The sequence below is a fragment of the Fomitopsis serialis genome, assembly GCF_022376445.1.
Source record: "Fomitopsis serialis strain Sig1Antser10 chromosome Unknown B0H18scaffold_40, whole genome shotgun sequence".
In the NCBI taxonomy this organism is placed as follows: Eukaryota; Fungi; Basidiomycota; class Agaricomycetes; order Polyporales; family Fomitopsidaceae; genus Fomitopsis; species Fomitopsis serialis.
Genome location: NW_025955000.1, coordinates 14,291 through 41,230, shown reverse-complemented (window position 1 = coordinate 41,230; position 26,940 = coordinate 14,291). Strand labels below are relative to the sequence as shown.

Sequence of the window (26,940 nt, the reverse complement as noted above, 5' to 3'; positions counted from 1 at the left end):
TATCTCATTCTAGTACTTCTGATGATGTACACTCAAAGCCAACACTCAACGCCAACAAACCAAGTCAACGCTCAGCTTTGATGGTGAGCCTGCCAAATTTTCTGGTGAGCGTTGCATCTACACAGCTAAGCAGCTCTGTACGTTTTTTCTTCTACTGCATAATCTCCGGCTAGGACACCTATGCTGGCGTTGTTCGGCATTTTGGTCCTAGTTCTCAGAAGTTACCAAATTAGGTTCTACGCTGGATCCAGCGGCAAGCCTAATTTGGTAACTCCAACGCCTCTTGGTCTTTCATACAAGGACCCTGCAAGATAAGAACCGGAGCCAGCAGAAGAAGAAGCTAGGCACTTACATCACGTATAAATGAGGATGGTGCAAGTGGGACAAAACACGACTCAAGAGGGAGGTAACACGTTGCTAGAGAAGAAGCTACGTTGTGCCTCAGTGTCACTGGGTCAACGGCACTAGGACCCCAGTTACCTCAGTAAGATAACACGACATAGTTCTGTGCATGCAGCGTACAGATGTACTCACTCATACCTTCAGTCATGTCTTCTCAACCGTCCTCCTATCTTTCCCTCCACCTCAAGGGTGCTACGTTGAGTGAACGCTCCACCCCTGCAGTGCCAGGTAAGTGCTGACAATTGATGGGGCCTACGTAGCATACTTACCCCTGTACAGACAGGCAACGCCCAAGCAGCCCATCTACAGCCTCAGACGCTGAGTCTGAACAATCCAGTGGAGGGAAGAGAGGTGACACTCCTTCAAGTACTCAGTGACAGACGTATACTCACTCAGTTATAGATTCGGAGGACCCAGATACGAGCTTCAGTGTGGACGAAGGCCATACTGACGGACGTGCCCCCGGCTGTGACCTAGAGGATAGGCTGAAGGAACTTGAGAGGACGTGGCTTCTACCCCCACACTCTGTCAAGGTCTTCGGGGATTGGCTAGAGGAGCCTCTGTTTCCTGTGGTACGCAAACAAGAACCACGTGTAAGTTCTTTTCTTTTCTTGTCTAGGCAGGCTGAATAACTCTCTGACCTTTAAGGTCGTGCCTATCTCTGTTCAAGAGTGGAGCCAAATTGTCCAGTTCATCGTTGAGAAACAACCTAAGGTTATCAGATTTTTCAAGTGAGTAACGCTCACGTAAGGGCTATTTTGTGGTGCTGAACCCAAGTATTAGATTCCTTCGGGACGACATGACAGAGACCGTGGAAGTCCATGGAAATATAGGAGCTGTCCACCAGGAGGCTAGCTCAAGGATGGGCAAAATATGTAAGATGAATACGGAGACGTTCGTCAATTATTTCCCAGAGCTGCCAGAGAAAGGCGGTAGAGGCGGTAGATCCTCTGCATCGTACAATGAGTACGATCAAGAGTCAGACCAGGTGCCTACTCAAGAGATTTCAGAGCACGAAGGCTCAGCGAAGGCAAGCGCTGTTGGCCGGGGCTTCACCGTAGCGGACAACATTGGTAGCTGCCAAGTGCGCCAACCTTTCCCTGCCTCTCCAACCACAGATTCCAGAGTCGACATCGCACCCCTCTGGAGCGTTGAGGTATCTGACAAGCAAACACGCGATGAAGTGTTTGCCAAAGTAAATTGTCTTTATACGTCTCCAGCTTAGCCTACAGCTAATGTTGTCTTCGCAGACCCACGATGCGGCGCTCATCAAAGTAGGTGGTCAATATAAGTACGGTCCCACGGCACACCTCATCCTGGATGTGAACGAGGCCCCACGCAATACCAAGTCACACCCTGAAGCGTTGACGATGGAACGTTGCAAGGCTCTCCAAGGCATCCCTCGCCCAGACCCTGACGACCCTATAGTCCTTGACCCTGGGTACGTTTACGATGGGAAGGTTATCCAGGGTCGCATCACCGCTACTCTGTACGTCTTCTATGGGCAAGCAGACTTGGAGCTCCTCAGGGAAGGCCTGCGGCTCAACAAGCCAGAGGAGTGGTACATTGAGAGGGGTATCGCAGCGGTGAGCCGGCGTTGAACTTCTGCTCAGCAACACCACGTTGATTACCTGTCAGCGTATCCTAACTGGCTGGCAGGATGCCAAGCATTTAGAGGATAGGAGGCGATTTGACAAGGGCAGCTTCAGCCAAGCCGTTGTCGGTATGCGTTGTACTGTCTTAAACCAGGGAGCCTACCTCTGGTTCAGGCACGAGCCTAATGCAACTGATGCGGCTGCCGCTGCCTTCCTGGAAAGGCTCCAAGCAGATGACACCAAGCCTGAGAGGTCTCTTCCTAGGGGCCATTCCTCCTCCTCCTCCTCCTCCTCCTCCTCCTCCTCCACCTCTGCTGGTACTCCTTCTACTGTTGCTGACGTAGCCAACAAGCTACTAGACGCAGCAAGGAAGAAAGCCAAGGAATTACCTGCACGATCAAATCTGTCTTGGATTGCTAGTAGCATTGCCGTAGCGGCGAGGCAGGCGGCTCAGCAGGTCGCAGAGAAATCCAGTCAAGACTACCGTGCTGAACCTGGGGTTCAGTTCGGCGACAGCACTACCGTTGACGGGTCTACTCTCCATGACTGGGCAGCAGACGACGCGCTCAGCGACTACGACCGACGGGCCAAACGGAACGAGCGAAAGCGCCCTCGTTCAGAGGATAAGAAGCCCGCTGGCCACGAACTAGATGAGGAAGCCGAGGGCGCTGAGGTGAACAGGAGAAAGCGCCTTGCTCAGCTGGTGCTGAACAGGCCCGTTGCAGTGCCTTGGGCTGGCACTCTGAGCATGGCCGACAATAGGGAGAGGGAGGCAGACGATGCAGAGATGGCGAAATGGGAAGAGGAGCAAGTCATGAAAGGAGGTGATGGGGACCCTAGTGACGACTACTCACCTTCGAGTTGAAAGGCCGCTATCTTGTCTATATTTCTTCTATTGGTCTTGCTTTGTGCCCATCGCTATCTCCATGTTGTTGCTGTACGCCGCTCTCACTGATGATGCCATCACTCTCGTCACAACTCACTACGCCACGCCAGTAGAGTCAAACGTTGAGTAGGCTTTCGTATAATAAGAGCCAGCCTAACGCCTAATGTTACTCCCATCTACGAGGTTGACTTGACCTGCGTGTGGCACTCAATCAATCAAAGGCTCATGGAGGCGAGGGAGGGGCGTGGATTGTGACACACGACATACAGAGTTGATGGATTGGATACAGGCAATACGAAGTCGGCGTCATGAATGGACTTCAGCTTGATATGTTTATGGCCATAACTCGAACACGTCCGGTGAGTCCTCTGGGAATCAACCGACCTCGCACAAGACACCATGGGAACCCGCGTGCTCCAGCCAGTATGTTGACTGCAGGACTCGCATAACCGTAACGTATCTGCAAAGCATGAGAAAATGAACACTGAGCCAAAGCTGCCTTCGACGGAGAATTCAAGGCTGAAGACTGGCAACGCACCTTCAAAAACTCTGATCACAAGAGCAACTTGATCGCTCTCTTGCAAGATTCCTAACCGCTCCAGGCAGATGATCCACCAGCAGAGAAAGTTGAGCTCCATGCCGCTGCCGTAGTTGATACGTGTCTGTGTCCTATTGCCTTGCTGAAGTAGACCGCAAGCTCGGAAATTGCTGCTTCCAGCAGGTTTGGGAGTTTGGTGTGTAAGGACGGAACAGCCTAGTGAAGCGATAGGTGAGCGTACTGAGACAGGCGAACGGAGGCACAGTGTTTGAGAGACATGGCGTGATGGAAATTTCACCACACCTTGAACGTGGAGCACAGTCCCTATGTGACTTGCTGGGGCATGTGCGGCAGAGGAAGGACTACGGGTGCCCGCTAGTCCGAGGATGAGGCTTTTGCGCCACACGCCTGCGCCACATCTCGTGGCACGCCTTGTCTGTCTTTGTGCTGTGTCCAGGTCATGAAATACTTGTCTTTCGGGCTTGTCTATATTATTTCTGGACTGTACGTGTCAAAAACAGTGGGAAGAAGGTGTCAAGAAGGTGGAATTGACAGTCTAAGAGCGTGAGGGAGGTCGGCGCGTCAGGATGTGGTAAGCGCCGTCTCAGGTCTGTGCCTGCGAGTTCTAAGCGAAATATCAAGCACTATGGCGAGGAAACACAAGAGAGCTACAACGCACGGATGTGTCTCCAAGGCAATTCAGACGAGACCAGGAACAGACGCAAACCGTCACTGTGATGTCAACCCTACCTCACAGATGGCGAGCACTGGAGCTCAGTTATTTCAATAAGCGACGGTTGGAGCTTTCGTGAGCAGGAAGTTGGACTGACAATGGGCTGCGGTAGGACCTGTCACCCAACTTCCTCTTGGGCTTCAGGCTTCTGTCCGCATACTCGGGAACGATTTAGAGATTTGAGCCCATAAGACTATACTACTCACCTTGGCGGCGAGGCGACGAGATTTTGAATTGTCATTGTGACAGACAAGAGGCAGTGATCGGTCGAACATACCTCGTTCTCCGCTGGTCAGGCTTGTGATGCAGACGGGTACGGGTACGCGGGTCACGGGTGCGGTATGCGCCCTGCGCACCCGTGGTGCTACCCGTGTCCAACCTTACGCGGCTGCCTCGCCCACTCTTCGCTCACGCACACGCCGTCCAATCGTTGGCCGTGTCTGCGCGCTGGGCAGTTGCCCAGCGCGCTCGCGGTTGACGTGTGGGGTGTTGTGCTACACATCATCACGCCCTGTGTTTGCGGACAGCTAGCTCGCTGGCGCGTCTCTGGACTCACCTTCCTTCGCCTGCAGTCCACTCGTGGGCTGCGTCTCCACGCAGGGCATTCGCGCTGCGTGGTCGCCGTCAATGTGTGTCGTGCGGCGTGATGGCACGCCCTGTGCCCACCCATTCACCCGCCCGCCTCCCCGCCAGCTCACCAGTCTCCCCACTCGTCCGCTCTCCCGCCCTCCCACCCAACCACCCGCTCTCTCGCCCGTCCAGTCGCTCTCTCACCTCCCTACCTACCCACTCGTTTGCGTGTCGGCTTGGTGCACACTTGCGGGGCAGCCGTCGATGCTCAAGCACGAGAGCGAGGACGGAGCGGACGACACTTGGGAGCCAGCGCCACACATGCAGGAATACCGCAAGGAGTCAGGGTCAGAAGGTTACGTCATACTCAGCTGGAAGGAGGACGTACGAGGCAGAGTGGCGAGAACGACTTGAGGCCTATGGATACTAATAAGCATGAGCATGGTCAAGATCAAGGCACCGAGGAGCACTGTAGGCTGAGTGATGAATGAACCGGAGGAGTGTCGACAGCGCCGAGTCGTACACGGACGGGCATGCGAGGATGCAGCGAGAGCCGTGTCCACTTTCTCGCACGTTCCGGGCCTTGCTGACACCTCCGTTATGCTGTTTCCGATGCGAAAAGTGCGAAAATGAGGCTTTCGAGCCAATCGGGTGGGTATTGAATGTGCTCGTGAGAAGCGAGAGGAGAGGCAGGCGTGAGTTGCGATGCTGGCGGAGGCGCGTGGCGCAAAAGCTTCATCCTCGGACTAGCGGTAACGGTAGAGGACGGAAACTGCAAGTCTGAAGCGCTCAATTCGGCGAACCCGATCGCGGGTCGACTCGAGCCACCACTGCTACACCTCGCCCTCCACGTTGCTTGCCTGCCACCATAGACGTCCGGACACACAGACAAGCCGTCCACAAGAGACAGGGTTTGCGCATTTGCAGGTGAGCTCACGCCTGCCAGTGCTATACCCCGATTAAGGTTGACGTGTGTGCTTCCCCAGCAACTTCTGGAATCTATGCCAGCCCCAGCGCAGAACCTCCCACAGCCTGAGGTCCAATACGTTGGCTTCTACCGTGCCAACGTAGGGAAGAGTGCAGTTCACAAGGCAAAATTAGAGGAAGATGGCTTCGTATACTGTGGATATCTCAACACGCAGGATTATTCCCACTTCCCTCCGCCACCTGCCCCAAAGGTCAAAACAAGTACGCAAAAACGAGTGGTCATAGACCTCGTCTCAGACAGCGAAGACGAGGCGGGAAAGGTGAGTGTCCTCTATTTCATGCTTCAATGAGCCCTGAATACCTTCTCTTGCCCAACAGCCCACTTCCTCGACTACGACTTCCTTGTCTTCTAAGCCTTCCTCATCTTCTACAACTTCCTCGTCTACTGCGAAAGAATTGACCACCACCGGGCCACGCAAACGCTCAAACGGTTCACGCAAACGCAGCAAGTCTACCCAATGTTTGCCGCAGAAGCAAGCGCTCAAGTGAGTTGTCCCTGATTCAACGCTGTGCCCCTCTGATTTTTATTGTTTATTGTAGAGAAGGTGTAAGGCGTAGCCTGAGATTGAGGAGCTAGGGTCACACAGGGAACCATGGGTGCGGACTCCTGTGTTGGGTAGTAGGGATGGTGTATAGAGTCAATATAACGCCTATCTTACGCAGCACCACTTGATTGAACGTCTGTCCATCTGACCAGAGAGGAAGAGGGGTGTAATTGGTGAGGTGTGTGCTACATACATGCATGTGTAACCATAGTAGACGTGCATATGTAATCTAGTCATAAGCATCCCCTTCGCGGCGCCATCTAGTGCGGTCTTCCCGCCCAAGTTGACGCCAAGTGAGAGAGGTCTCCACGCCCAACTTGAAGCCCAACCACTGGAAGCCGTGCTCCGCGCCAACAACAGCGTGAACAGATAGTTCTATCTGTTCAATCCCACCTTGGGCCCTAGCCACGTAGAAATAGCAAGGTGATTCACAGAGGTGTACCACGCCCTGGGCACGTACAGCTGCGGCTGCTTTGTGATTGCAACCTCACCGGGCGCACAGTGATCGCCGTCGTCACCGGGCGTGGAGCCAGCAGAACCGCCAACAACACCGACTTCGCTGCGACGGGTCTGAGAGGCACGAAATCGCTCTGCATGACCTCGTTTGAGGTCTCAATACCGAGCGGTGTCCGGACCTCCTCTACCTCCTCCTCCTCCCGTTTCTTTCTCAACACCAAGCACGATCCCCTGCCCCATACTCCCCCACCCCCTCTTGTGCTCCCTCTCAATCCTCATCTCGATCCGCTTCAGCGTCGGCGTATCAGCGCTGATACGCCAGCGCTGTACACGAAGAACGACCTCCGCTTCTCGTTCCACAGGCAGAGGTACGCCTTGGGCAGCGAAAGCTTCCGCCACGCCATCAGCAGCGTGAGCGCGCGCACACTCGACTCAGTGTACCCGTCCGCTGAGAAGATAAGGATTTTGGCGGGGCGTGTATGGTAAGACGCAGGGAGCGGGGTCGACATGGACGTCCCTGATGTGGCAGCGGAGGATGAGACAGATGGTGCGAGCGATGAGGACGATGTCGACGTGTTCGATGACGGTGGGGACGGGGGCAGGAAAGTGGCAGAGGTCGAGCGGTGCGAGTATATGCGGACGGAACAGGTGAGGAAGGGAAGAACGTTGCGGGGAATGCAGTGGGCGGCAGGAGCAAGCTGGGATGGAATGCCGAAGTCGACGCTCGCCGGGAGCCAGACATGCTCGACAGGAAGGTCTCAATCGGTGGTGGGTTAACGAGCGCCCTCGCCTGCACAAGGGTCGTCGCAGGTGGAGGGACTCGATGAGCTGCATAAGAGGCATCAAGGCGTTCAGCGAACCCGGCGGGTTCGTAGGCGAGCTCGGGAACGGAAGGTGGATCACCTTGCTCGCGCTCCGTGGCGGGTGGAGCGGGATACATGCCTGCTCTGCGTCCTTCTGGGAGACAGGGCCCAGCTCGGCGACGCAACGCTCAACCCATCTTCTCTCAAGCGCCTCGATGTGTTCTTCAGCGGCCTTGACTTGTGCAGCGCTCGGCCGTGGGAGGGAGCTTGGTGGCGTAGAGAGGACTCATTAAGTGTGAGGTACCAGAGGGGCACCTCCTTGTGGACTTCTGGTAGCGCACGTCCTGGCCCTCCTGCACTCGCACGTTCAGCGCCACCTGCCAGACGTCCTTGGGGTGCCAAATGTAGAAGTGCTACACCGTGGATTTGCACGAACGGGGCTGTCAGACATCACAGAGCGCTCAGGGAGGGAGGGACACTCACTGCAATCGTATGGCGTGCACAAGAGTTGGTAGAGCATCTGCTCGGCGGCGTGAGCTTGGTGTTGTTGAGCGTGAGATCGCTGTTAAGAATCAACAACTCCGTGCCGTTCTAGCAGCTGCCGCAGGAAGGTGCCGCTGCGTGTGCCAGTCAGCATGCTGGGCAAGAAAGAACAACGACACGAAAAGACTCACGTGCGGACTACAACGTCAGAGCCCTGGATCGAGAGCTGCATCGGAAGGTCTCCCAGGTGGCCGTCCCAAGACAGCCACGAGCAGGGCGGCGAGCCAAGGAGGACTTTAGAGGCAGGCGGACGGTCGACGGGCGGGGCTCCCGCCACTGCGGCGGAGGAGAGGTCGGCACCAGGCGCGGCTCCGTCTCGACTCTCGACCGACGGTATTATTAGTATACTTACGCCCAGGCCGCAAGCGCAGGTGAGTAGGTCGCCCCCCAGGAAGGCGAAACTTCGCTGATTATGTAATCGCGCGGGACCCCGCGCGTCACCCTTTAGAGACAAGGGCTCTTGGCTGGCTCTTGGTACGTCCCGGTAACAGTTCTCGCCCAACTACCGTACTTACCTTGACGGTACGCTGCAGCTCGCCACTTGCTGGGTTCGGTTCCTTCAGGCGCTCGCACTTGTCTACTAAGCCATGATGCTTGCCACTCGTATCTCCCCTTGATCTATCCCTCCGCGTCTACGACCCTCTACCTGTTGGGTGCCTCCACCGGGGCACGGGGAGATGCGTTGGCGAACGTGCAATGATTAGAGCACAGCATCTGAGAGGTAGTCTTTGCGTCAGTACGTGATTCTTTACACTCAGGAGAAGGCACAGGCTCATGTGTACGGATGTGAGCGCTTCGAACGAGGTCTTACTAGGTACCCTCGCGGGATCCCAGAGGAACGCCTACGTTCGTGGTCAGGTATCCTCCGTCACTGCGAAGTTGCTGCTCAAAGCTTCCTTCTTTAGAAAAACCGGCCGCATCTCGCCACACTTACAATATTGTACGCAGCTCGGTCGGCGACGTGTGGGTCACCTCCTCAGGCTGAGCGACGCCCGCAAGCAGGCGACGCGGAGCGGCCGACAACACGCCTGTCTGACCCGCCCCTGCTTGAAGTTCCCCTCTCCGCTCTCTCCGCTTCTGTGCTTCAGCGCCTTCATCCGCAGTGGAGATATCGCCACGCTAGGTCACCGTTCTGTGTCCCTCCATCTCACTGATTCATTAGTAGACTGGAGGACTCGGAGGGTATGCAGATACTTCTCGGCATATCTGCGACGTACAAGATGCTTGCCGGCTTGTACGCTCTGCAACGGAGACTACGCACGCCCCGCTCGCACTGATCGCGCCGTGGCCCAGACGAGCTGCAAGCCTGCCAAGACGACGAAGCCGCACTGGCCTCATCCGCCCCTGCCCCTGCCCCTGCCCCCGCCGCCTGCCCTCTTGGATCGCGGCTCAACGTCAACGCTCGCTGCTCGCGCCGCTCGCATCCTTCCCGCGCCGCTCCTTGCTCCGCGCTTCCCCGCCGTTCAGTCCGCCGAGCGGGTAAGTCAGTACCAGGAACCGTCATGACGGCACTCACCTCCTCCCTGAGTAGCACGAGACAGGCCGTTACGCGCTGTGTCCGTTGTCAACTTATGTCAATGGGACAAGCTCGGCGTACAGAGTCGCGTCCGCGCCGTTCGCCCTGCCATACACCGAGAGAATATGAGAGAATATCGACAACAGCCTACTACTTACGGTCGAGAGCGCGTGCTCCCCGTGCGTTCCCCGTGCGGCGTCGCCTGCTCGACAGCTGTGTTCGTGGGGCATCGTCAATCTGACTCATCAGCGCTCACTGTATACTCAGAACGGCAACGTAGGTACATTTCGCCATCCGGCGAGCGACACCTAGGGCCAATTGTGAAGCACGTTGAAGTCGGGGCCTGGCCGCGCGAATGGTGGTCAGGGCGAAGACGACGTCCAGCGGTCCAGTGACATATTGTATCAGGTACGTCGTCAGCCTAACACTCATGCTAGCGTAACACTGACGCAGTGTGCACGGGGGCAAGCCTGTGCTGTGTCCCCACGCGCGTAGTCGTCATAGCGAGCAGCGCGCGAACGCTCTGCCCATCACTCCTCTTATCGAGCCCGTGACTGCTAAGTCGGTCTCATGTATCGGGCTCGCTGTGAACATGGATACCGCCGTCCGGAGGGCGGGCGACTGTGAGAGGTGAGCAGTCTTTCTCGTCTTTGTTTCACGTTCACTGATTGCTAGCAAACTCGTACAGGAGCCCCGTTGGCTGAGCCTTACCTTCCGGTCAGGAAGCCGGCAAGTGGCCCTCCGCTGAAGTCGCGTAACGACGTTGGCTCCTTTGCGCCGTTGACTGTGATACTCGTCGCAGTCGTTCCCGACGAACCGTACGGTGAGTGAGCTTGTCGCGAGCTTGCACGTCGTGTTGACTGAGATGGTCGGTAGGGGCTCGCGCCGCGACGGCTGCCACTTGGGCGCGTGTTGCAGACTCCTCTACGGTTACTAAGTAATTCCATTGGCTGTGACACGTCTAAAGTACACTTGAAGCATGGGGAAGGACGCGAGCCGCCGCGCAGGGGCGCTGGAGAAGGGAGCTCATTTGTCGTCGGCGGAGAAGTACGTACCTGGACCCGTGTTTTTGACCCTCCAGCCAATCCCTGCGCCCGCACGTAAGCTCCCCACACCCGCCATGCGACGATCCCTGCCCCACCCCCACACCACACTCGCACGCTCTGCACCAGCTATTCGCAACAACCAAGGTTGAGCGCGCAGACGTACGGCAGCACACGACGGCCTCCGAGCGTGGAGAGGTGCCTCCCGCCAAGGACTCCCTCGAGCCCTGCATGCGCGCGCTTCTGCGCAGCGGGGAAGCGCACCATCGCGGCGAGGAAGCCGAGGGAGGAGGAGGTGAGTGGGAGCATGCCACCTGGGCGGGGGAGGGAGTGCTGACGCTGAACCTGTAATGCAATCGTGTTTGCGTTACTGTCCAGCACCCGCAACGCGAAGGCTTTTCCGATTGCCAAACTAAATTTCATGCATCTTGAGCACACCCTCAACCTTTTTAACGCCCGAAGGACGGCTGGAACATGCCGTCTGCACGCCGGTATACGCCCGCCAAAAACGGCGCTGCATAATAGGCGCCGGAAACGCACCGTACGATTTTTCCTGAGGTGCGCAGAGCAGGTAGCTCTTGATGCGTTGCGTACGTCGATAAGTTGGTCTTGTTGTTCATAAGTTGAGTTTTTTGACAGGTTGTCTGACAGGTCCGTCCAACACGCCCGTCTTCTACCGAAACTCCAACGCGTCGGACGGCGCGCTCGCTGGCTCGGTCGTCCTCAACAATGTCGTGCGGTGGAACAATGTGCCCACGGCTGTCACTGTCCTCAACGGCGCCGAGGTGCTCGCCGGCGGAACGATGACGATCGACTCATCTGGGGCCAGCCTGAGGGCAGCGTGTAGTGCTCCGGCCACAGGCGGTTCCGCGAAGTTCATGTCAGGGAACATCGCCGCGCATACGAAGGCGAGCGGCCTCCTGTCCAACAGCCGGATCTTCGGGCGGACGATCCCGCAGTACGAGGACTATGCGGTGAACCAGTTCGTGAGCGTCAACGGCCAGGGCGCGGCGGCGGCTCGACGGACGACGCCGCCGCGCTCCAAGCTGTGTTCAGCCAGGTATGACTCCGGAGTCGTTCCCGGCGTGTGTTAGGTGTTGCATCGTACTGACCCGCCGTCTGTTAGTATTCTGGCTGCTCCATCATCTACTTCAACACGGGAACGTACATCGTCTCCAGCACGCCGCAGATCGGGAGCAAAAGCTGGAGTATGGGTATTAGCGTTACAGTACTGTAGCAGTATGTATGCTACAGCCGTATCATAAGTCCCGTGGCCCCACGAGCCGCGGGCAACGGGGAACTGCACTTTCAGGCATTGGAGGAGGTAGAGGGCAGCGAAGATCACGGAGGTGTGCAGTAGTGTCCTATGGAGGGCGTAGGCGATAAACAATGCGGGAGGCAGCGACGGTGCTGGCGGATTGGCGGTGGATAATGGAGGGAGGTCCAATAACGCAAACAAATGTGTCACGAACCTCGCATAGAGCTTTGTAGTCTCTTCATGTCCGTAATACACGTTGGGCTGTGGATGGATCAGCGAGCGAGTTGGTAAAGCCATTGCTGCGTCAGAGTAGGTGCTCGGTACTCACGATTGTGTCGTGCATGTCACGGCCGCTTGATATTGCAGATGGCCGTTTCTTACAGGTGCAGTCTCAGCGAGAGCGAGTCGGGACGGGGACTGTTAGGGACTCACTGTAGGCCAGTGCCGCATGCGCATGTGGCGGATGATGTCCGGGACTCCGGGCAACCTGTCAGACAACCTGTCAAACAACTTGTCCAAGAACCTGTCAACTTCAACGTCAAGAACAACGTCCCGAGTTGATGCATGACAACGTCGAAGAGTCCTTTCGACAAATGACAGGTTACCGAGATGACCTGCTGACGCTTCAGCAAACAGTCTCGGAGGAGGAATTTTCGATCTCCATACTCACCGCACTTTGAAGGGTACGGCCGGACAATTGCTATCCTGTCGAAAAAAACGGGTTGATGTTGATGTTGACGGCCTCGAGCTGTTCTGTTTGTTAGTCCCGAGACGTCGAACGTTGTGTTGAAGACATTTTACACAAGTTGGGTACGTTGTTCTTGATGTTGAAGTTGACAAGTGGTTTGACAGGTTGTCTGACAGGTTGCCCGGCAAGCGCCGGGCATCCGCCACATGCACTGAACCGCGAACAGGCCTACAATGTAACAGCGAGTCTACGCTCTCCGTCCTGATCCACTGTCGCTGAGACGGACACGAAGAGATGCGAAGCCCTTTACGAGGTTTGTGACGCATTTGTTTGCGTGCCCGGTCCTCCCTCCATTATCCACCGTCAATCCGCCAGGACCGTCGCCGCCTCTCGCGTTGTTTATCGCACACTCAATACTAATCAGACTGGCTTGAAAGCCTCATTCTCGCATTCTACGCATATGAATCGGCACAATGGAGGTGTTAGCAAGGCCCCGAATGCGCAAGAAAGTGGCCGACGTGGGCTCCGAGTACTAGTATGAGTAGTGACGGCCATGGAGACACGAAGTGCGCGTGCCAGCGTACGAGTCTGAAGTACTTGATAAAGGTTACGAATGTATGTGAGTACTGTACCGAGTACGGTAACAACATCATGCAAGATGTATGGTTTTGAGAGGTATCGTAATTACTGCGATCAGCTCTGCAGACTGCAGTACAGTGTACAAGTATGCTAGAGACCCCCATGTTATTAACTCGATAGGACGAGGAGGCTCGAGACCAGTGAGGTGATGAGTGCCGCCGAGCCCCGTCTTGTGACCTCAGCGAACCAGTGTACGCCAGTCGGAGCGAAGGGCGGGAGCTGTGCGAGAGATGCGAGCGTGGGCAGGAGGCTCTTCGCTGTCAGCTGTGCGCAGGGGAATCTTAGAGGGCTGCACATTGAGCAGGCATGGGGAGCATTCACCTGAGCCCACTGAGAGTCAACGTCATTGTCGCCGGCTATGGTGATATTGAGGTCATACAAGAGCCTGAGGCTGTTCTGTAGGGTGCCGGCACCACGAGTTCCGAGTGCTAGGGAGAGCGTACGCCACTCGGAGTGCATGGTGGATGAACCACTCGGAGTGCATGGTGGATGAACTTGTTCTTCGAGGAGGAGGTCGAGGACGCGCTGCGAGATGCGATGAACCCGAACCCACTCAGCATCCCGCCTATCACGACACGACGCAGGGCAACCTCGAGCAGACCATCCACATGTCTGCGACCTGCTCGACACGCACGGCCTCGCCGTCAAAGGACACGAAATAGAGCTAGGTTACGTTCACGAATTGGGGCGATCGCGCGCGGATCTCAATCGGTCAGTCCGCCTTCGCGGCCGTGACGCTCGCTGCCTCATCATCGAGGTCGCGCACAGTCGTGTAGAACCGCGCGCTCGTCGAGACAACACCGGAGTACGCAGGGTCGAGGACGAGGTATCCGCCTGTGAGAAGGACCTTGCCGGGGACATAGACGACGGTCGTTGGTGGTGAGAGTGCCACTGAGAGTGATGGGTGCGGCCGCTCGATCGTCTCTCACGAGCGGTCATGGGGCCATCATGCATTGTTGGGCTCGTCAAGCGCGTCGGGCGCAGGCGACGAGTGACGAGAGGCGACGTGGTTCAGACGGTGCACGGACCTGTCAGGTGACCTGTCAGACAACCTGTCAAACAACTCAACTTATGAACAACAAGGCCAACATCAACGTACGTACGGTGCAATATCAACATCAATGCTCGAAAAACGACACCAAGATCAACATCCGTACGTCAGGTTATTTTTGTCCGGCGAGGCCCTTCATACGCTCGTCGAGACGATGACACCGGAGTACGCAGGGTCGAGGACGAGGTATCCACCTGCGAGAGGTGAGAGCAAGGTGAGAGTGATGGGTGCGGCCGCTCGATTGTCTCTCACGAGCGGTCATGGGGCGCCGGCCATCATGCATTGTTGGGCTCGTCGGGCGCGTCCGAAGGCGCAGGCGAGTCGGCGACGAGAGGCGACGTGGTTGCACGGACCTGTCAGGTGACCTGTCAGACAAACTGTCGGACGACTTGTCAGACAACCTGTCCGACAACCTGTCAAACAACTCAACTTGTGAACAACAAGACCAACATCAACATACGTACGGGGCAATATCAACATCAACGCCCAAAAAACGACACCGAGATCAACATTCGTACGTCAGGTTGTTTTTGTCCGGCGAGGCCCTTCATACCGCACTCCCGGAGTCGTGGAATACGTTCACGGCGGCCCTTGACTATCGCACGGGCTTGAAGGACTCCGCGAAATTGATCGCTCGGATCTTGGACGAGGATCGGCGCGTAAAGTCTCGCGCCAAGGAGACGGCCTTGCATGGGAAGTTCCAGAAGTCGAAAGGGAAGGGCAAGCAACCCCTACCCAACTGCTGGAAGTGCAACAAGCCAGGATACCAGGCAGACTGCCCAGATCACGAGGGAGCGGCGAGGAGAAAGAAGGAGAAGAAGCGCACCGAGCAGAAGTCCAGCGAGGACAAAGGCAAGGGCAGCGAGGAGAAGGCAATGGTGGCAGATACGTCAGACGCAGGTGGCGACTACGCGTTCATAGCCACGGACACCGCGTCACACATGGACGGCGACCTCGCACTCGCAGCTCTTGATGCCGACGATTGGCTCGGGGACACGGGAACGACGGTGCATGTTGCGCGTCGTCGGGAGTATTTCTCGGATTACCGCACCACGCCGGGCGCGACGCTGAACGGTTCTGGATCGACTGCAGTACTTGGACGAGGGACGATCAAGGTCCATGCGGACGTAGATGGTCAGCAAAAGTCGATCACCCTCAAAGACGTTGTCCACGCACCTGCGATCCCCCACAACCTTGTCTCACTCGGACGACTGGAGGCAGCTGGCCACAGGATTGAGATCAGTGGTGGACAGTTGGATGCGAAGGATGAGAAAGGACGCACCTTTCTGCGCGGCAGCCGGATCTCGCGCTACCTGTATCGCATGGTCATCAGCCCAGAACGCGAGGAGAAGACTCACCTCGCGGCACCAGTGCGCCCGAAGCAGTGGAAGACGTTGGACAAGTGGCACCGGATCTTCGGCCACATGGACGCCCGCGCGGTCTTGACGCTGAAGCGCAAGGGGATGGTGACGGGTCTAGAGATCGACGAGTCAGAACCGACGCACGAGCAGTGCAAGACCTGCGTGGAGGCAAAGCAGCACGTCGAGCCGTTTCCGAAGAAATCACTCACCGAGGTCAAAGAGATCGGCGATCTGACTGTCTCGGACGTGTGGGGACCGGCTCGGACCGCAGCAATCGGAGGTCAGCTGTATTACGTGTCATTCACGGACATCAAGGCACGACGAACTGTCACTTACCCGATGCGGCAGAAGTCGGAGGTGCTGTCGAAGTTTAAGGAGTACCGCGCAATGATGAAGACATTGTTCAATGTCGAGTTGAAGAGCCTGCGGGCAGACAACGGCGGTGAATACATCGGAAAGGAATTTTTTCGACTAGATAGCAATTGTCCGGCGGTGCCCTTCAAAGGAGGGGGCGTACCTGCAGACATGGTCATGGCGATGAATTTGAATTGGGCCTCATCGAGGTCCATGCCGTCCCGCGGGTTGCCGTAAAGGTTCCCTATGAATGACGTGCTCGGCGCGCCCGACGTTCGCGTCCTGTGAGCGAGCATCCCCATCGAGGAAGGTGAAACATTGGGCACCCGATCCTCGCGGACGAGGTCTGCTGTGCCGTTCGCAATCTCCCAGAGACGGTCGCGCCAGTAGGTTGCGAGCCACAGGAGGCTCTACCCGGGTGCCCAGTGAGGCAGGTAGCATACTGCCGGCGGGACGGCGTCAGAGCAAGCGCGCGGGTTGGAGGAGGTTGGACGTACGGAACGGTACCCGGTCGATGTTGGAGTACGTCCCGGAACCCGGCGTGTCCGCGGTTGCAGCGAACGCTCTCGCAATGCGTGCTCAATGTTGGCGTGGTATGCGGCGAGGCTGCGCCGGGTTCAGCTCCTGGCGGAATGTCTTGCGCGTATGAGTAAACGTCAGGCCCGGGTCCATGAACGGCAGCGTCGCGACCAGGTCAGACCTACCATCATCGACCACTCTCTGCCGGATGAGCAGAGCTGAAGACGCGAAGGACGACATGGCACAGACGGCGCCCAGACCTGTCAGGTGACCTGTCGGACAACCTGTCAAGTAACTCAATTTATACATCAACGTTTCAACATCAAACATCAACGTACGTAGGGTGCAACGTCGACATCGTTGACGCTCGAAAAACAACACCAAAATCAACGTACGTACGTCAAGGTTACCTTGGTCCGGCCAGGCCCTTCGTAGTATGGGGTCGAAGTAGGGCTTGAGTGCGGCCCAGTTCTGCTCGGGCAAGTTGTCTGTGCTTGAGGCTCAGAGCGGCGTTCATGACGAGGCCGTGGCTCCGCAGGTTGCGCAGGCTGGCACACTCGACGCGCGCGCCAATGGGCTTGCGCTCGGTGTTGTAGCTGTCAAGAAGTGAGTCGTACTTCGCCTCGTCCTGCAAAGCAAGGTCGAGCTTCCAGATCAGGTTCGTGACGTCCTGGACCCCACGGCGGGATGCGATGCGCAGCGTCGCCGGCTAAGAAGACACCGTGACGTTTCGTGGGGCGACACCGCTCTGCGTAGATGGCATTGATGTTCCAGTGGCTGAGGCTGAGCATGTCTAAGTATGGCTAAGTCGGGAAGCTGCAGAATTTCGCGCGGGTTTCGCGGACTCGGTTCGCCATGGCTTCCGAGTCCATGCGTTCCGGGTACATACTTAGCGTCTGGCATGCAGACCAAGACCCACTCCCCCGTCTCCGGAAGCCCGTCCTGTTGCCGCCTCCGAGGTCGGGGCGGGTGAACCGAGGACCTGGACCTGTGCGTGACGAGCCACATGCGCGAGCCTCGTCCTCGGGCTGCAGTGCAGCGTCTTGGACAGCGAGCCGAAGTACAGCTACGCCCTGCGGGCGAGACGCTCCGCGCGGTGCTTGAGGAAGACTTCGCGCTGGGAAGCGTCGGTTCTTCCTGATTGAGTCGGCCTCGCTTGCATGCGGGCCGTTCGGAGGGTGCGTGGTAGTTGGCGCGGTTGGGACGACCTCGTCGGGCACGATCGACCGTCTGGACGAGATCGGCGATGTCCGCACGTGTCGCTCGTTTGCTGGGATGGTCGGTCGTTCACGCGCATACAGTGAAGGACTATCCTGATGTTTGGTTCCACGTCGATGTCGCCTGGGCTGGCTTGACCCTCGCATGTCTCGAGTATCGTGACGCCTCGCGTGTGAACGATATCAACAGATAAGTACGCGACTTCCGTAGGGGCGGCTTCTCACCGTCATTTTATTATACAGCATCAAAACAGCATGTATGTACAGGTATACCGGGTGTGCGCAAAAGCACTGAGGTGCCGCGAGCTCGCCATCAGCCATCGACGTACTCCAGCGCGGTCTTCACCGCGCGGCCTCGCGCGCGCTGCAGCTGCTCAAGGTTCATCGCGAGCGGCGCACCGATGACTGAACGTACCGCCGCATCTCCTGTGGCGCGAAGCGAGTTCTGCAGCTTCTCCTCTTCTTTGGCCTGGGCGAGGCGACGAGCCGCAGCCGCAGCACCCGAAGCTCTGCGGAGAGGTTATAGGATGCAATGGAGAGCGGCTTGATGCCCGTTTTGACGAAGGAACTCAGCTAAGATGGATTTAAGCTTTGTCTGGCCCGACTTGAGATCGCTGCCGTCAATGGACACCTTATAGCGCTCCGTGAGCTCGATGACACCCGAAACGAACGTGTTCTGGGGCGCACCGTTCACGAAGCACGAAGGGCTCGCCCTCGCGGATGTAGGCGATGGCGAAGAGCATGGAAGGCGACACCTCAAAGTGCGACGCCTTGATGGCCGCGAAGAGCGCGTCGGCGGTGTCGTTCACGCCGGGCTTGATGTTGCTGTATAGCGCTTCATGTTTGAGGTCCAGAAGATGACGACACAGTCGAGTGACTTGAGTCCGCGCTCAGCCTTGAGGCGGCGCATGTCCGCGCGGAGCTGCTCAAGGTGGACCTGCTTGTCCGGGGACGATGTTGCCTACATGACGGATTCCTATTTCATCAATCGCCTGCTGACGCGGGCACTGGCAAGGGCGGCCGCGATGGCGAGTGAGGTGCGAGTAGCGGGGCGTACCTTCGAATTTCAAGCGTTCATGCTGGTTCTGTCCACTCAAACTGCACATTTCACACACTCCTTTCCGATTGCGTTCTCCTCTCGTCGTCTTCCCACTGCGTTCCTTGTGGTTCACGCAGTCGTCTCGACCGACGCGAGCATCTTGATGTCCGGCGACTCGAAATCGGCTGGCAGACGGCAGCAGGCAGTTGGACATTATATGCGCAGGCGGTCAGGAGGACGATTGAGCGGACACGCAAGAAAGCTGACATCGGAGCGACAAAGCAGACAGGTGAATCGGGAATAGAAGCAAGACAGGCGGGGAGGCGTGAAGGTGAGAGGCTATAGACAGGTGTGCGAGGGCAGTGCGAAGCGCTCAACTCGGCGAATGCCGATTGCAGCCACAACCGCTGTTCTCGTTGCTCCAGCCTCCAAGTCTTACGAGAGTTGTACGGAGGAGGAGGAGGATACGAGAGTCTCCTTTTGGTCTACTCTAAGGCCCTTCCATCGTGTCCGCCGCCCTCTGCTTCCTCTCCTCCATCGATCACACCGTCTTGCCATCAACTGCCTGCCGTGGATCTCCAGGACACGCAGACGGCCTCGTCCTCAAGAGACGGGGCGCCGGCGAGCTGCACCGATGCACCACAGCGTCGCCGGAGGCTAACGCAGGACCCCGCGCGCGCTCAGGTTGTCTGGACGCGACCACCGGCTGCCGTTTCCGCTCTCGAACACGTCCACGTCCCGGTCCGGGACCTCACATCGGCCATTCCATCTCCCTTGCCCCAGCAACACCACTCGACGCTGAAGCGCTGAAGGTCCGCCGTCATGTCAAGCCGGCTGCGAAGTATCGCGACTCCTCCATGCATAACGGACGACGCGTCAGGCAGATATAAACTTGAACGAGCCTACATTGTCTGCTCACTCATCTGCCCACTCGCTCGCCGACCTGCCCGGCCATCCGCTTGCGCCGCTGCCTCCTCGTCCTCTGCGCCCGCACAATGTCCGATCAGCCACGAAACCGCCGCCGCCCTTAACCCGCTCAATTAGATGCCCACCCTGTCGCAAACCTCCGCAACGCACCGGAGGATAGCGCTTCCGACAGACTGCTCGACGTCGATTATTCGGCGCGACGAGTCCTCGCGCTGGGAACATGCCTCACCGCAGCAGTGTTATAACGCACTGGTGCCCTGGTACCGTGGTACCGAAGGGGTGGGAGACCCCGAAGGAGCACGTCGAGACGATGGCGCAGATACATGCCTTCCTGAACGAGCAGGCGTGGCAGGAGAATCTGAAGTGGGAGCGGAAGGAGAACCCGTGAGCCTTGCTTAACATTGTACATACTGTGACTAATGCGGACTTGTCTGACTCTGAGTCGAGGACTCACAGCTGGCGCGGCTGAAGGGACGACCCGGAGAGCTCTCGCCGAAAGCCGGTTTCTGGTTGTTCGCAGGCTGGTTGCTTCCAGCCCATTTCATACGCTCACTCCTCTCGTATCGTCGTCTTGGCTGTCTCGCCTGCGCTGTCTCGCCTGTGCATGTGCTCCCTCGCCCACCTACTCGCCCGCTTGTTCAACTTGGTCACCCGCTCGGTCAGTTACCTGCTTGCTCATTCGTCCCCCCCACTCTCCCACCTACTCGCCCAGCCTTCGCCTGCTGTTTTGGTCAGCCGCTGTTCATCTCGCCCGCCGTCTCGCTTGCGCGCTGTCACGCTATCCTCATTGCACACCTCCGCCGTCTCGCACGCCCGGCATCTCGCAGTCCCGCCCGCCTTCCCTCTCGCAGTCCCGCCCGCCTTCCCTCTCGCACTCCGTCTCGCTCGCGCTCTTCATTCCGTAACCCTGCTGTCTGCCCTCCGTCTCGCCCGCGTGCCATCTCGCCCGTGCGCTTTCGACCACGCCCTCTATTCTATCTCGAGCCTTTCACATCTCCCACCGGGCGCAGTGACCACGGGGTACGCATCAGCCTCAGCGGCAGTGGTAAGCACTGGTCCAGCTCCCCTCCTTGCCAACTAGTACTCATACGCTCGCAAACGCGGCTTCCAGGCAAGAAGACATCCTCGTCTACGCCCAGCTCAAATCTACCTCGTCCGACGTCTTCGACAGCCCCCCTCAACCCTCAACCCTCTCTCAACCCTCAACCCTCTCTCAACCCTCAACCCTCCCACCTCCTCGTCGCTTGCATCCTCCCTGACCCGCCACCCGCGCCCGTCCTCTCGCGCCCGCGTCTAGACGACCCCGGATCACGACCGCCGCGCAAGCGGGACGCGCGACAAGCAGTCTCGACCCGCGGCGATGACGGACAAAGGGAGGCACTGCGCTGCGCGCGCGAGAGGACGACACGCCTGCCCAAAGCCATGTCCGCCCCCGCCGTACCGAAGGCGGGCACTGCGGTAGGCAGGTAGGCGGAGTTCAAGGTGCCGAGCCTCTCACCGCGGGCCAGCGCGGGTGAAGGTGCGAAGGTGCGCCAGGCGAACGTGGCGACCCCACGGGACTGATCGTCGGTCGGCAGGACGGCGCGCAGAACAGGCAGTACATCTGGCGGCTCGTCGAGGCGAGTGATGCGCGGCGGCGGGACGCACCGTCCGGCTTCGGATATTCCGGCATTGGGGTCGTCTTGGACATCCCGACGTTCACCAGGACGAAGAAGATTTCGGAGCTGCCCGTGTTTCATATTGAGTACTACGCGGGACCGGGCCTCGCCGACGGCTTGAAGGCGCGGTTGATTGCTCGCGGGAAAAAGTAGGCGAACGTCGCAGGAGGCGCACATCACCTCTTCTGCCAGGGTATCGCGTCCAGATGGCACACCCAATCGTATGTAAAGCATAGTGTGAGTACTTCTCTCTTTCGATGGATTACAGGCTTTGACAAGTTACCTTCCGGTCAGGTCTCGAATCATCGATCGAAGTGCGTCATTCCAACCTTGATATTGTACGGACCGTTTCTGATCTAGCCATGCGCCTCTGTGTAATAGAGACCTTCGCGGATACGGCTCCGAACTACCCAAGGTTCCCCTACGTGACCAAGACGCTGGATGGCAAGGAGATCGACAAGCATGGGCGGCGCGCTGGCCTCTCTGCAGAGGATCAGACAGGTTCCGAGGCCCGCTAGCTGACTGACGATGAGCGTAGCCGGCGAACCGACGGCGGGTGCGCGAGCGAAGAGCAGCCGAGAAGAGTGCAGGTGCAGGCGCACTGGTAACAGCGAGCACAGATGCAAACACGATCAACGAGCGGACCGTTCGCGTGTAAGGACAGGCAAGGGCAATCAAGGACGGCAGTGGGTAAGCGGAGAATGGCGCGAGAGGACGACTCGAGTTAGCAGTGATGCACAAGGCGGGGTACGGTAAAGCGACTCACACAGCGACGACGAGTACACAGGGCGAATGCCCTGTGTGCAAACATAGCCGGCGAGTAGAGCACGGGCGAGGGTGTAGGCGAGGGCGAAGGAATGAATGAGGGCGAAGGTGTGAATGAGGGCGAAGGAGAGGACGAGTGGATGGTCGGAACGGGCGGGCGCGAGGGCGAGCGAGCGGAGAAATGGGCAAGCGGAGAGGAGATTAGCAGACCAAGGTGTGTTCATATGTCCTGAACGGACACTCTATTCTCGTCGCCTCATGCTTCTGTTGTTCAACCAAGTGCGGTGCACAGAGCCCGACAACGCGAGCGCAGTCACTCTACATGCAACTCGGGCGCGGCAAAGGTCGCTCTTGCGTCGACTACGGGCAGCAAGACCGCTCGACCTCGACCTCGACCTCATGTTGACGTCAACGAACTCGTACTCGTACCGCATATTCGACTCGCTCAGCTTGCACGAAGACACCCTCCCATGTACTCCTGGCAATGCTCTACGAGATGCGGATGGACGTGCAACACTAACACGATGTTCCACCTCATCTCGGCTCAGCAGATGGTCATCGAGACCCAGAGTACACCTATATTGTTATGGACTATTGCGAGGACGGCGACCTGTTCTCGCAAATCCTTCACCATCGTCGTCATCTGGGCAATAACGAGCTCATTAAGGAAGTATTCCTGCAGCTGCTTGACGCAGTCGAGTACTGCCATTCCCTGCATATTTATCACCGCGACTTGAAGCCGGAGAACGTGCTCTGTTTTGATGGTGGCATGCGCCTCGCCATCACAGACTTCGGACTTGCCACGACGGAGACGGTTAGTACCGAGTTCCGCACCGGTAGTGTTTACCACATGAGCCCAGGTGTGTACGGTGCATCGCGCTTCCTGGTGTTGATACTGAACAGCCTCCAGAATGTCAGGGCGGCGTCTTCGCACCTACGAGGACGTACTCTCCTCTCTTCAACGACATCTGGTCGCTCGGTATCATTCTGCTCAACCTCATCACCGGTCGGAATCCGTGGAAGTCGGCCGCAGCCGACGACTGCACGTTCCAGGCTTACCTCCGCGACCCCCTTCACTTCCTCCCCACCGTGCTCCCGATTTCAGAGGAGGTCAACATGCTCCTGGTGCGAACGCTCGAGGTCGACTGGCGCAGGCGTATCACGCTGCGCGAGATGCGCAGTGCGATCAAGGGCGTCGAGAACTTCTACTCTCCCGACGTCTTGTTCGAGGATAGCATGGCGCGGTGTCCTTGGGAGGCGGGTATCCGGGCAGAGTCCGAGAGCGAGTCCGAGGAAGAGGAGGAGGAGGCGATCGAGCCCGAGCCACAGCAGAGGCCGCACGACGAGGCGCTCGTGTCGTCCTGGAACGACTCCGACTCCGAGATGGTATTCGCGACGCAATCCGAGACCCGATCGTCCTGGGCGGACGAGTCTCTTCGCGCGCGCCACGATTCGTACAGCCGCTCGATGTCGCCATCCCCGGTGTCGCCGCTCTTCGCCCAGAGCAAGCTCTTCGACGCGCTCAACACGCCGAGCAACCCCTCGACGTACTCCGTCGTCTCTTCGTCGCCGTCAATACCGTCGCTCCCGAGGACGCCGGGTCCGGAAAGCGCCGGGTGGAACCAGCCCGCGAACAGGCGTCCTGCCCTGCGCTTGAACGTCGACATGAACAACGGTCGGCCGACGTACTACGACGACAGCGTCATGATGATCTCCGCGCGCTCGTCGTCGATGCACACCGCTCTGGAGGCGCAGATGGAAGCGTACGGGATGTACTCGCCGTACCTCTCCGCTGTCGTCCCCGACAAGACGTCCTCCCTCATGTCGGCGCAGGCGATGGACATCGAGACTCCCATCACCGGCTGCGCGGATGTGGACGCCAAGTCGACCTACACCTACCCAACGATCGGGGGCGAGAACTACGTCTGCTCTCAGAGCGGAGTCTCCCACCCTCGGCCTAGGCGAGCTGGAGTCCATGTCTGGCGAGACGACCACCATCAACGGCCTCTCCTACATCTGGAGTGCCCTTCTCGTCACAAAACTCCCCCGACACGACCGGTTCTGATTTCTTTGTCGACTGCAGCCTGACGCCCACCACGGCGAGCGACTCCAGAGCCTGATACGCGCCCTCTTCCTCTCTCCATTCCGAGCCTCTGGCCGTGGGGCTTACTCCCCACGCATATTTTGTCGCGGCGCGAAGTACTCTGCCTGGTACCTGCACCTCCCCGTTCATCTGGTGCCTTCGCCATTGCCTGTGAGTGCAAGCACTCCACGTCGATCCTGCTCAAGCTCGCATCCCCCGGGCGGTTGCCATTGCCGATTGGGAAGTCGACCGGGGTTGAGCCGCGTGCGTACGGGCACTTGGCACACTCCTACTCTGCGCCTGCCGTACTGGACAAGAAATCGGCATTCTCAGCTTGTAGCGTCGTCGCGCTAGGAGAATACTAACGCAAATGGCCCGTACAGTATCTGTGAGCGGGGACGAGGGCAAGACCGCCGGGTAAGTCACTGCCCAATTTTCCTGCCTGCGTAGCTCACCGCACACTCTCGCAGCGCGGTCAATCGTGCCATTGAGTCGCGTTCAAGACCCACATCCACGTCGGAAAACCAGCGCTGCAGCGGACCCCGCAGCCAAATCTGCGGCGCTATGCCTAAGCTTGTGCAAAATCAGCGTAGGTAAGTCTAGTTACTTTGGCCAGGCGGTTCTTAGTTCATAGGCCTAGACGACAGTAAACGGGTGACTGTCGCTGGCAATAGGTCTCAACCCATCCACCCACTCTCCCCAGACGCCGGCGACCCGGCCTCTCGCCTTCCAACCCTGCCCACCCCTTCGTCCTCGTCCTCTCCCTCCCCCAACCCGACCCTGTCTGTGGAGAACGTGCCAACGAGAGTGACGAAGGAGCGGCTCGGCGCGCGCACGACTACAGGACGACCCCTTGACGCTACCCTACGACCGGCACGTCATCAGGGCATATAACCGGAGCCCTTCGTGCTCACCTGACTCGACACCTACACAGGCTTTGAGCCAGCGCACCAGCTGATGATCACAGATGACAACAGGAGGAAGGTGCTAGACGGTAGTATGTTCCGTGTCTCACCGTGTGAGGGCGGTAGCACTAACAGCGTGACCTTTTCAAGCTCGCCCATACTAGATGCTGCTTTATTCGCCCGGTCTCGCCACATGGCCCCGCCGCCCCGCCTCCTTCGCTTCCCGAGATGGCGGACTGGTGTGAGGATCTCCATGCGCGTGTTGAGTAGGTGCGTCTCATTCCTATGGCGTCGCTGCGACTGTTTGCGAGGCGTTGGGTTAAAGTCTAAGGCACTGGTAGATTTCCACTGCAGACGCAGAGCAGACTCTCGCAGCGTCGCGCCCGTCGTAAGCACTCCCGAATGACGCAGCGTCACCCTCGTCAGGAACGAGCACATCGTGGCCAAGTCAGCGTGGCCGGCTGTTGGAGCGCGGAGATGGGGAAAGAGTGTGTTGGTGTCGAGGTACGGGCAGGTGCGTCTCGTGTCCGTCGGGCTGAGGTCGCTGTCATTGATGTGAGATACAGGGCGCCGTCGCTAGTGGGACGGGGGAAGTGTCCGGCGCGCAGAGTCTAACGCCCGCGGCAGCGTACGTTGCGCACAATGGTGCGTTCTACGTACGCCATACGTTACCACGCCAGCTCTTCCGCCTCCTCTCCTCCCTTGTCTGGTGCTGACCGACCCTCCTCCCAAAATCGTCAGCCACATTATCGACGGGTACATGCGCCGCGCCAGGACGTATTGTTAGATGTCGAAAGGCCAGCTCAACTCAACTGTTGACGGGGCGTGGCTGGTCGCCTCACAATAGGTGTATGGCGGCCAGCATTGGATCCAGCACCACAGGCCGACTTCGCGCCTGAGCGTGTAGAGAGCAGGAGAGGGAGAGGGCGAGCGTGCCGGCGACCCGCAGGCAAAGGGGCACGTTCCACCACCCTGGTGGGATCGTCACTATACAAACTAGAGTAGCATATCTGTATACCTATATTTCTGAACGCCAGGAAGCTTCTGCCGGCGGGCCCTGGGGAGCCCACGTTCGAAAAACCAGGGCAGGTTTCGCAGATTAGGTAATCACGCGGGATCCCGCGCGTCGCCTTTTAGGGAGGTTCGCCTGAGCTCTCCCCCGTCTGACAGCCATTTCCTCCCTCGCTCTGGTCTCACCCGTTCGCGCGATAATGGGAGAATATTCAGGAAACGTACTTTTGGCCCCGGAGGAGAGCAGCGAGCTGGAGCTTTTGCTATCAAGGACAGCGGACCTTAGCCCGCCCTTGGCGGCCTTGCTGGCACGCCTGAGGGAACTGGGCCCCTCCGTAACTTGTGGTAAACCTCTTAAATTAGGTGGGTACCATCCTCTGACCCCGCTTCCTTTGCAGATAACGAGCTGTGGCTCGACGCTGGGCAGGGTACATCTGCTCCGCCGGAGAGTATGTCGGCTCCGCGAGAGAGCGCGGGCGCCAAGGCCTCTGAGGGAGCCCTTGAGGATGACGGTGCGTCCGACGCGTCCGACGCGGCCAAGGGCAGGCTTTACTTACGTCAATTTCTTTCCGTGTAGAGGAAGACGGCTCCAGTAGCTGTGCAGGACCCATTCGCAGCGCTCGGGGGCGACGAGCCAAGCGGGCAGAACCGTACCCTCCCGCTCGTCCTGGTACTGGGGCGGCTCCTGGCGAACCGATGTTATGGCGGTGTCCTCGTAACGGCATCCAGTTTGTGCCCTCTCGCTGGGAAGCCAGTGCCCTTCCCGCCCCTGTTTCCAACGCTGAGGCCTTCAGGTTCACCGCTAAGCTGGCGACAAACTTGACAGACCCTAGGCTCACAGCGTGCGC

General features: G+C 58.3%; 9 protein-coding genes across 9 annotated transcripts; 6 read left to right on the top strand and 3 right to left on the bottom strand.

Moving 5' to 3' along the window:
• Nucleotides 1–548: 548 nt before the first annotated feature.
• On the top strand, nucleotides 549–2,862 carry B0H18DRAFT_1119842 (uncharacterized protein; the record flags this gene model as incomplete). Its single annotated transcript, XM_048034003.1, has 7 exons — nucleotides 549–630; nucleotides 682–753; nucleotides 805–995; nucleotides 1,051–1,133; nucleotides 1,186–1,597; nucleotides 1,653–1,988; nucleotides 2,041–2,862. 7 exons carry the CDS (start codon nucleotides 549–551, stop codon nucleotides 2,860–2,862), a joined length of 1,998 nt encoding a protein of 665 aa, XP_047892540.1.
• A 2,863-nt stretch (nucleotides 2,863–5,725) lies between these two features.
• Nucleotides 5,726–6,288, top strand: B0H18DRAFT_1119841 (uncharacterized protein; the record flags this gene model as incomplete). Its single annotated transcript, XM_048034002.1, has 3 exons — nucleotides 5,726–5,971; nucleotides 6,030–6,196; nucleotides 6,252–6,288. 3 exons carry the CDS (start codon nucleotides 5,726–5,728, stop codon nucleotides 6,286–6,288), a joined length of 450 nt encoding a protein of 149 aa, XP_047892539.1.
• Nucleotides 6,289–7,002: 714 nt separating this feature from the next.
• Nucleotides 7,003–8,230, bottom strand: B0H18DRAFT_1119840 (uncharacterized protein; the record flags this gene model as incomplete). The annotated part of the gene is made up of 5 exons (XM_048034001.1): nucleotides 7,003–7,435; nucleotides 7,509–7,781; nucleotides 7,831–7,928; nucleotides 7,999–8,077; nucleotides 8,190–8,230. The coding sequence occupies 5 exons, from the start codon at nucleotides 8,228–8,230 to the stop codon at nucleotides 7,003–7,005; spliced, it is 924 nt and encodes a 307-aa protein (XP_047892538.1).
• Nucleotides 8,231–10,166: 1,936 nt separating this feature from the next.
• B0H18DRAFT_1175151 (uncharacterized protein) lies at nucleotides 10,167–11,854 on the top strand (the record flags this gene model as incomplete). The annotated part of the gene is made up of 7 exons (XM_048035926.1): nucleotides 10,167–10,204; nucleotides 10,377–10,397; nucleotides 10,553–10,621; nucleotides 10,747–10,912; nucleotides 11,012–11,207; nucleotides 11,269–11,603; nucleotides 11,744–11,854. 7 exons carry the CDS (start codon nucleotides 10,167–10,169, stop codon nucleotides 11,852–11,854), a joined length of 936 nt encoding a protein of 311 aa, XP_047892537.1.
• Nucleotides 11,855–13,914: 2,060 nt separating this feature from the next.
• B0H18DRAFT_1119836 (uncharacterized protein) lies at nucleotides 13,915–14,156 on the bottom strand (the record flags this gene model as incomplete). Its single annotated transcript, XM_048034000.1, has 2 exons — nucleotides 13,915–14,093; nucleotides 14,132–14,156. The coding sequence occupies 2 exons, from the start codon at nucleotides 14,154–14,156 to the stop codon at nucleotides 13,915–13,917; spliced, it is 204 nt and encodes a 67-aa protein (XP_047892536.1).
• A 1,410-nt stretch (nucleotides 14,157–15,566) lies between these two features.
• B0H18DRAFT_842825 (uncharacterized protein) lies at nucleotides 15,567–15,923 on the top strand (the record flags this gene model as incomplete). The annotated part of the gene is made up of 1 exon (XM_048039516.1): nucleotides 15,567–15,923. A coding segment is annotated over one exon (357 nt), but the record flags the coding sequence as incomplete, so codon positions are not given.
• A 970-nt stretch (nucleotides 15,924–16,893) lies between these two features.
• B0H18DRAFT_1119834 (uncharacterized protein) lies at nucleotides 16,894–18,614 on the bottom strand (the record flags this gene model as incomplete). Its single annotated transcript, XM_048033999.1, has 4 exons — nucleotides 16,894–17,196; nucleotides 18,120–18,213; nucleotides 18,392–18,529; nucleotides 18,583–18,614. 4 exons carry the CDS (start codon nucleotides 18,612–18,614, stop codon nucleotides 16,894–16,896), a joined length of 567 nt encoding a protein of 188 aa, XP_047892534.1.
• A 1,053-nt stretch (nucleotides 18,615–19,667) lies between these two features.
• On the top strand, nucleotides 19,668–20,214 carry B0H18DRAFT_1175149 (uncharacterized protein). Its single transcript, XM_048035925.1, has 2 exons — nucleotides 19,668–20,054; nucleotides 20,113–20,214. Exons 1-2 carry the CDS (start codon nucleotides 19,788–19,790, stop codon nucleotides 20,137–20,139), a joined length of 294 nt encoding a protein of 97 aa, XP_047892533.1. The 5' UTR covers nucleotides 19,668–19,787; the 3' UTR covers nucleotides 20,140–20,214.
• A 2,441-nt stretch (nucleotides 20,215–22,655) lies between these two features.
• On the top strand, nucleotides 22,656–23,299 carry B0H18DRAFT_835523 (kinase-like domain-containing protein; the record flags this gene model as incomplete). Its single annotated transcript, XM_048039439.1, has 2 exons — nucleotides 22,656–22,953; nucleotides 23,004–23,299. Coding segments are annotated over 2 exons (594 nt in total), but the record flags the coding sequence as incomplete, so codon positions are not given.
• Between the last annotated feature and the right edge of the window lie 3,641 nt (nucleotides 23,300–26,940).

Bases quoted from the DNA above. Each gene is read 5' to 3' on its own strand.
- B0H18DRAFT_1175149 (XM_048035925.1), top strand. From the start codon at position 19,788: ATGCCCACCCTGTCGCAAACCTCCGCAACGCACCGGAGGATAGCGCTT. The intron at 20,055-20,112 runs GTGAGCCTTGCT...TCTGACTCTGAG, and splicing joins TGGGAGCGGAAGGAGAACCC to TCGAGGACTCACAGCTGGCG.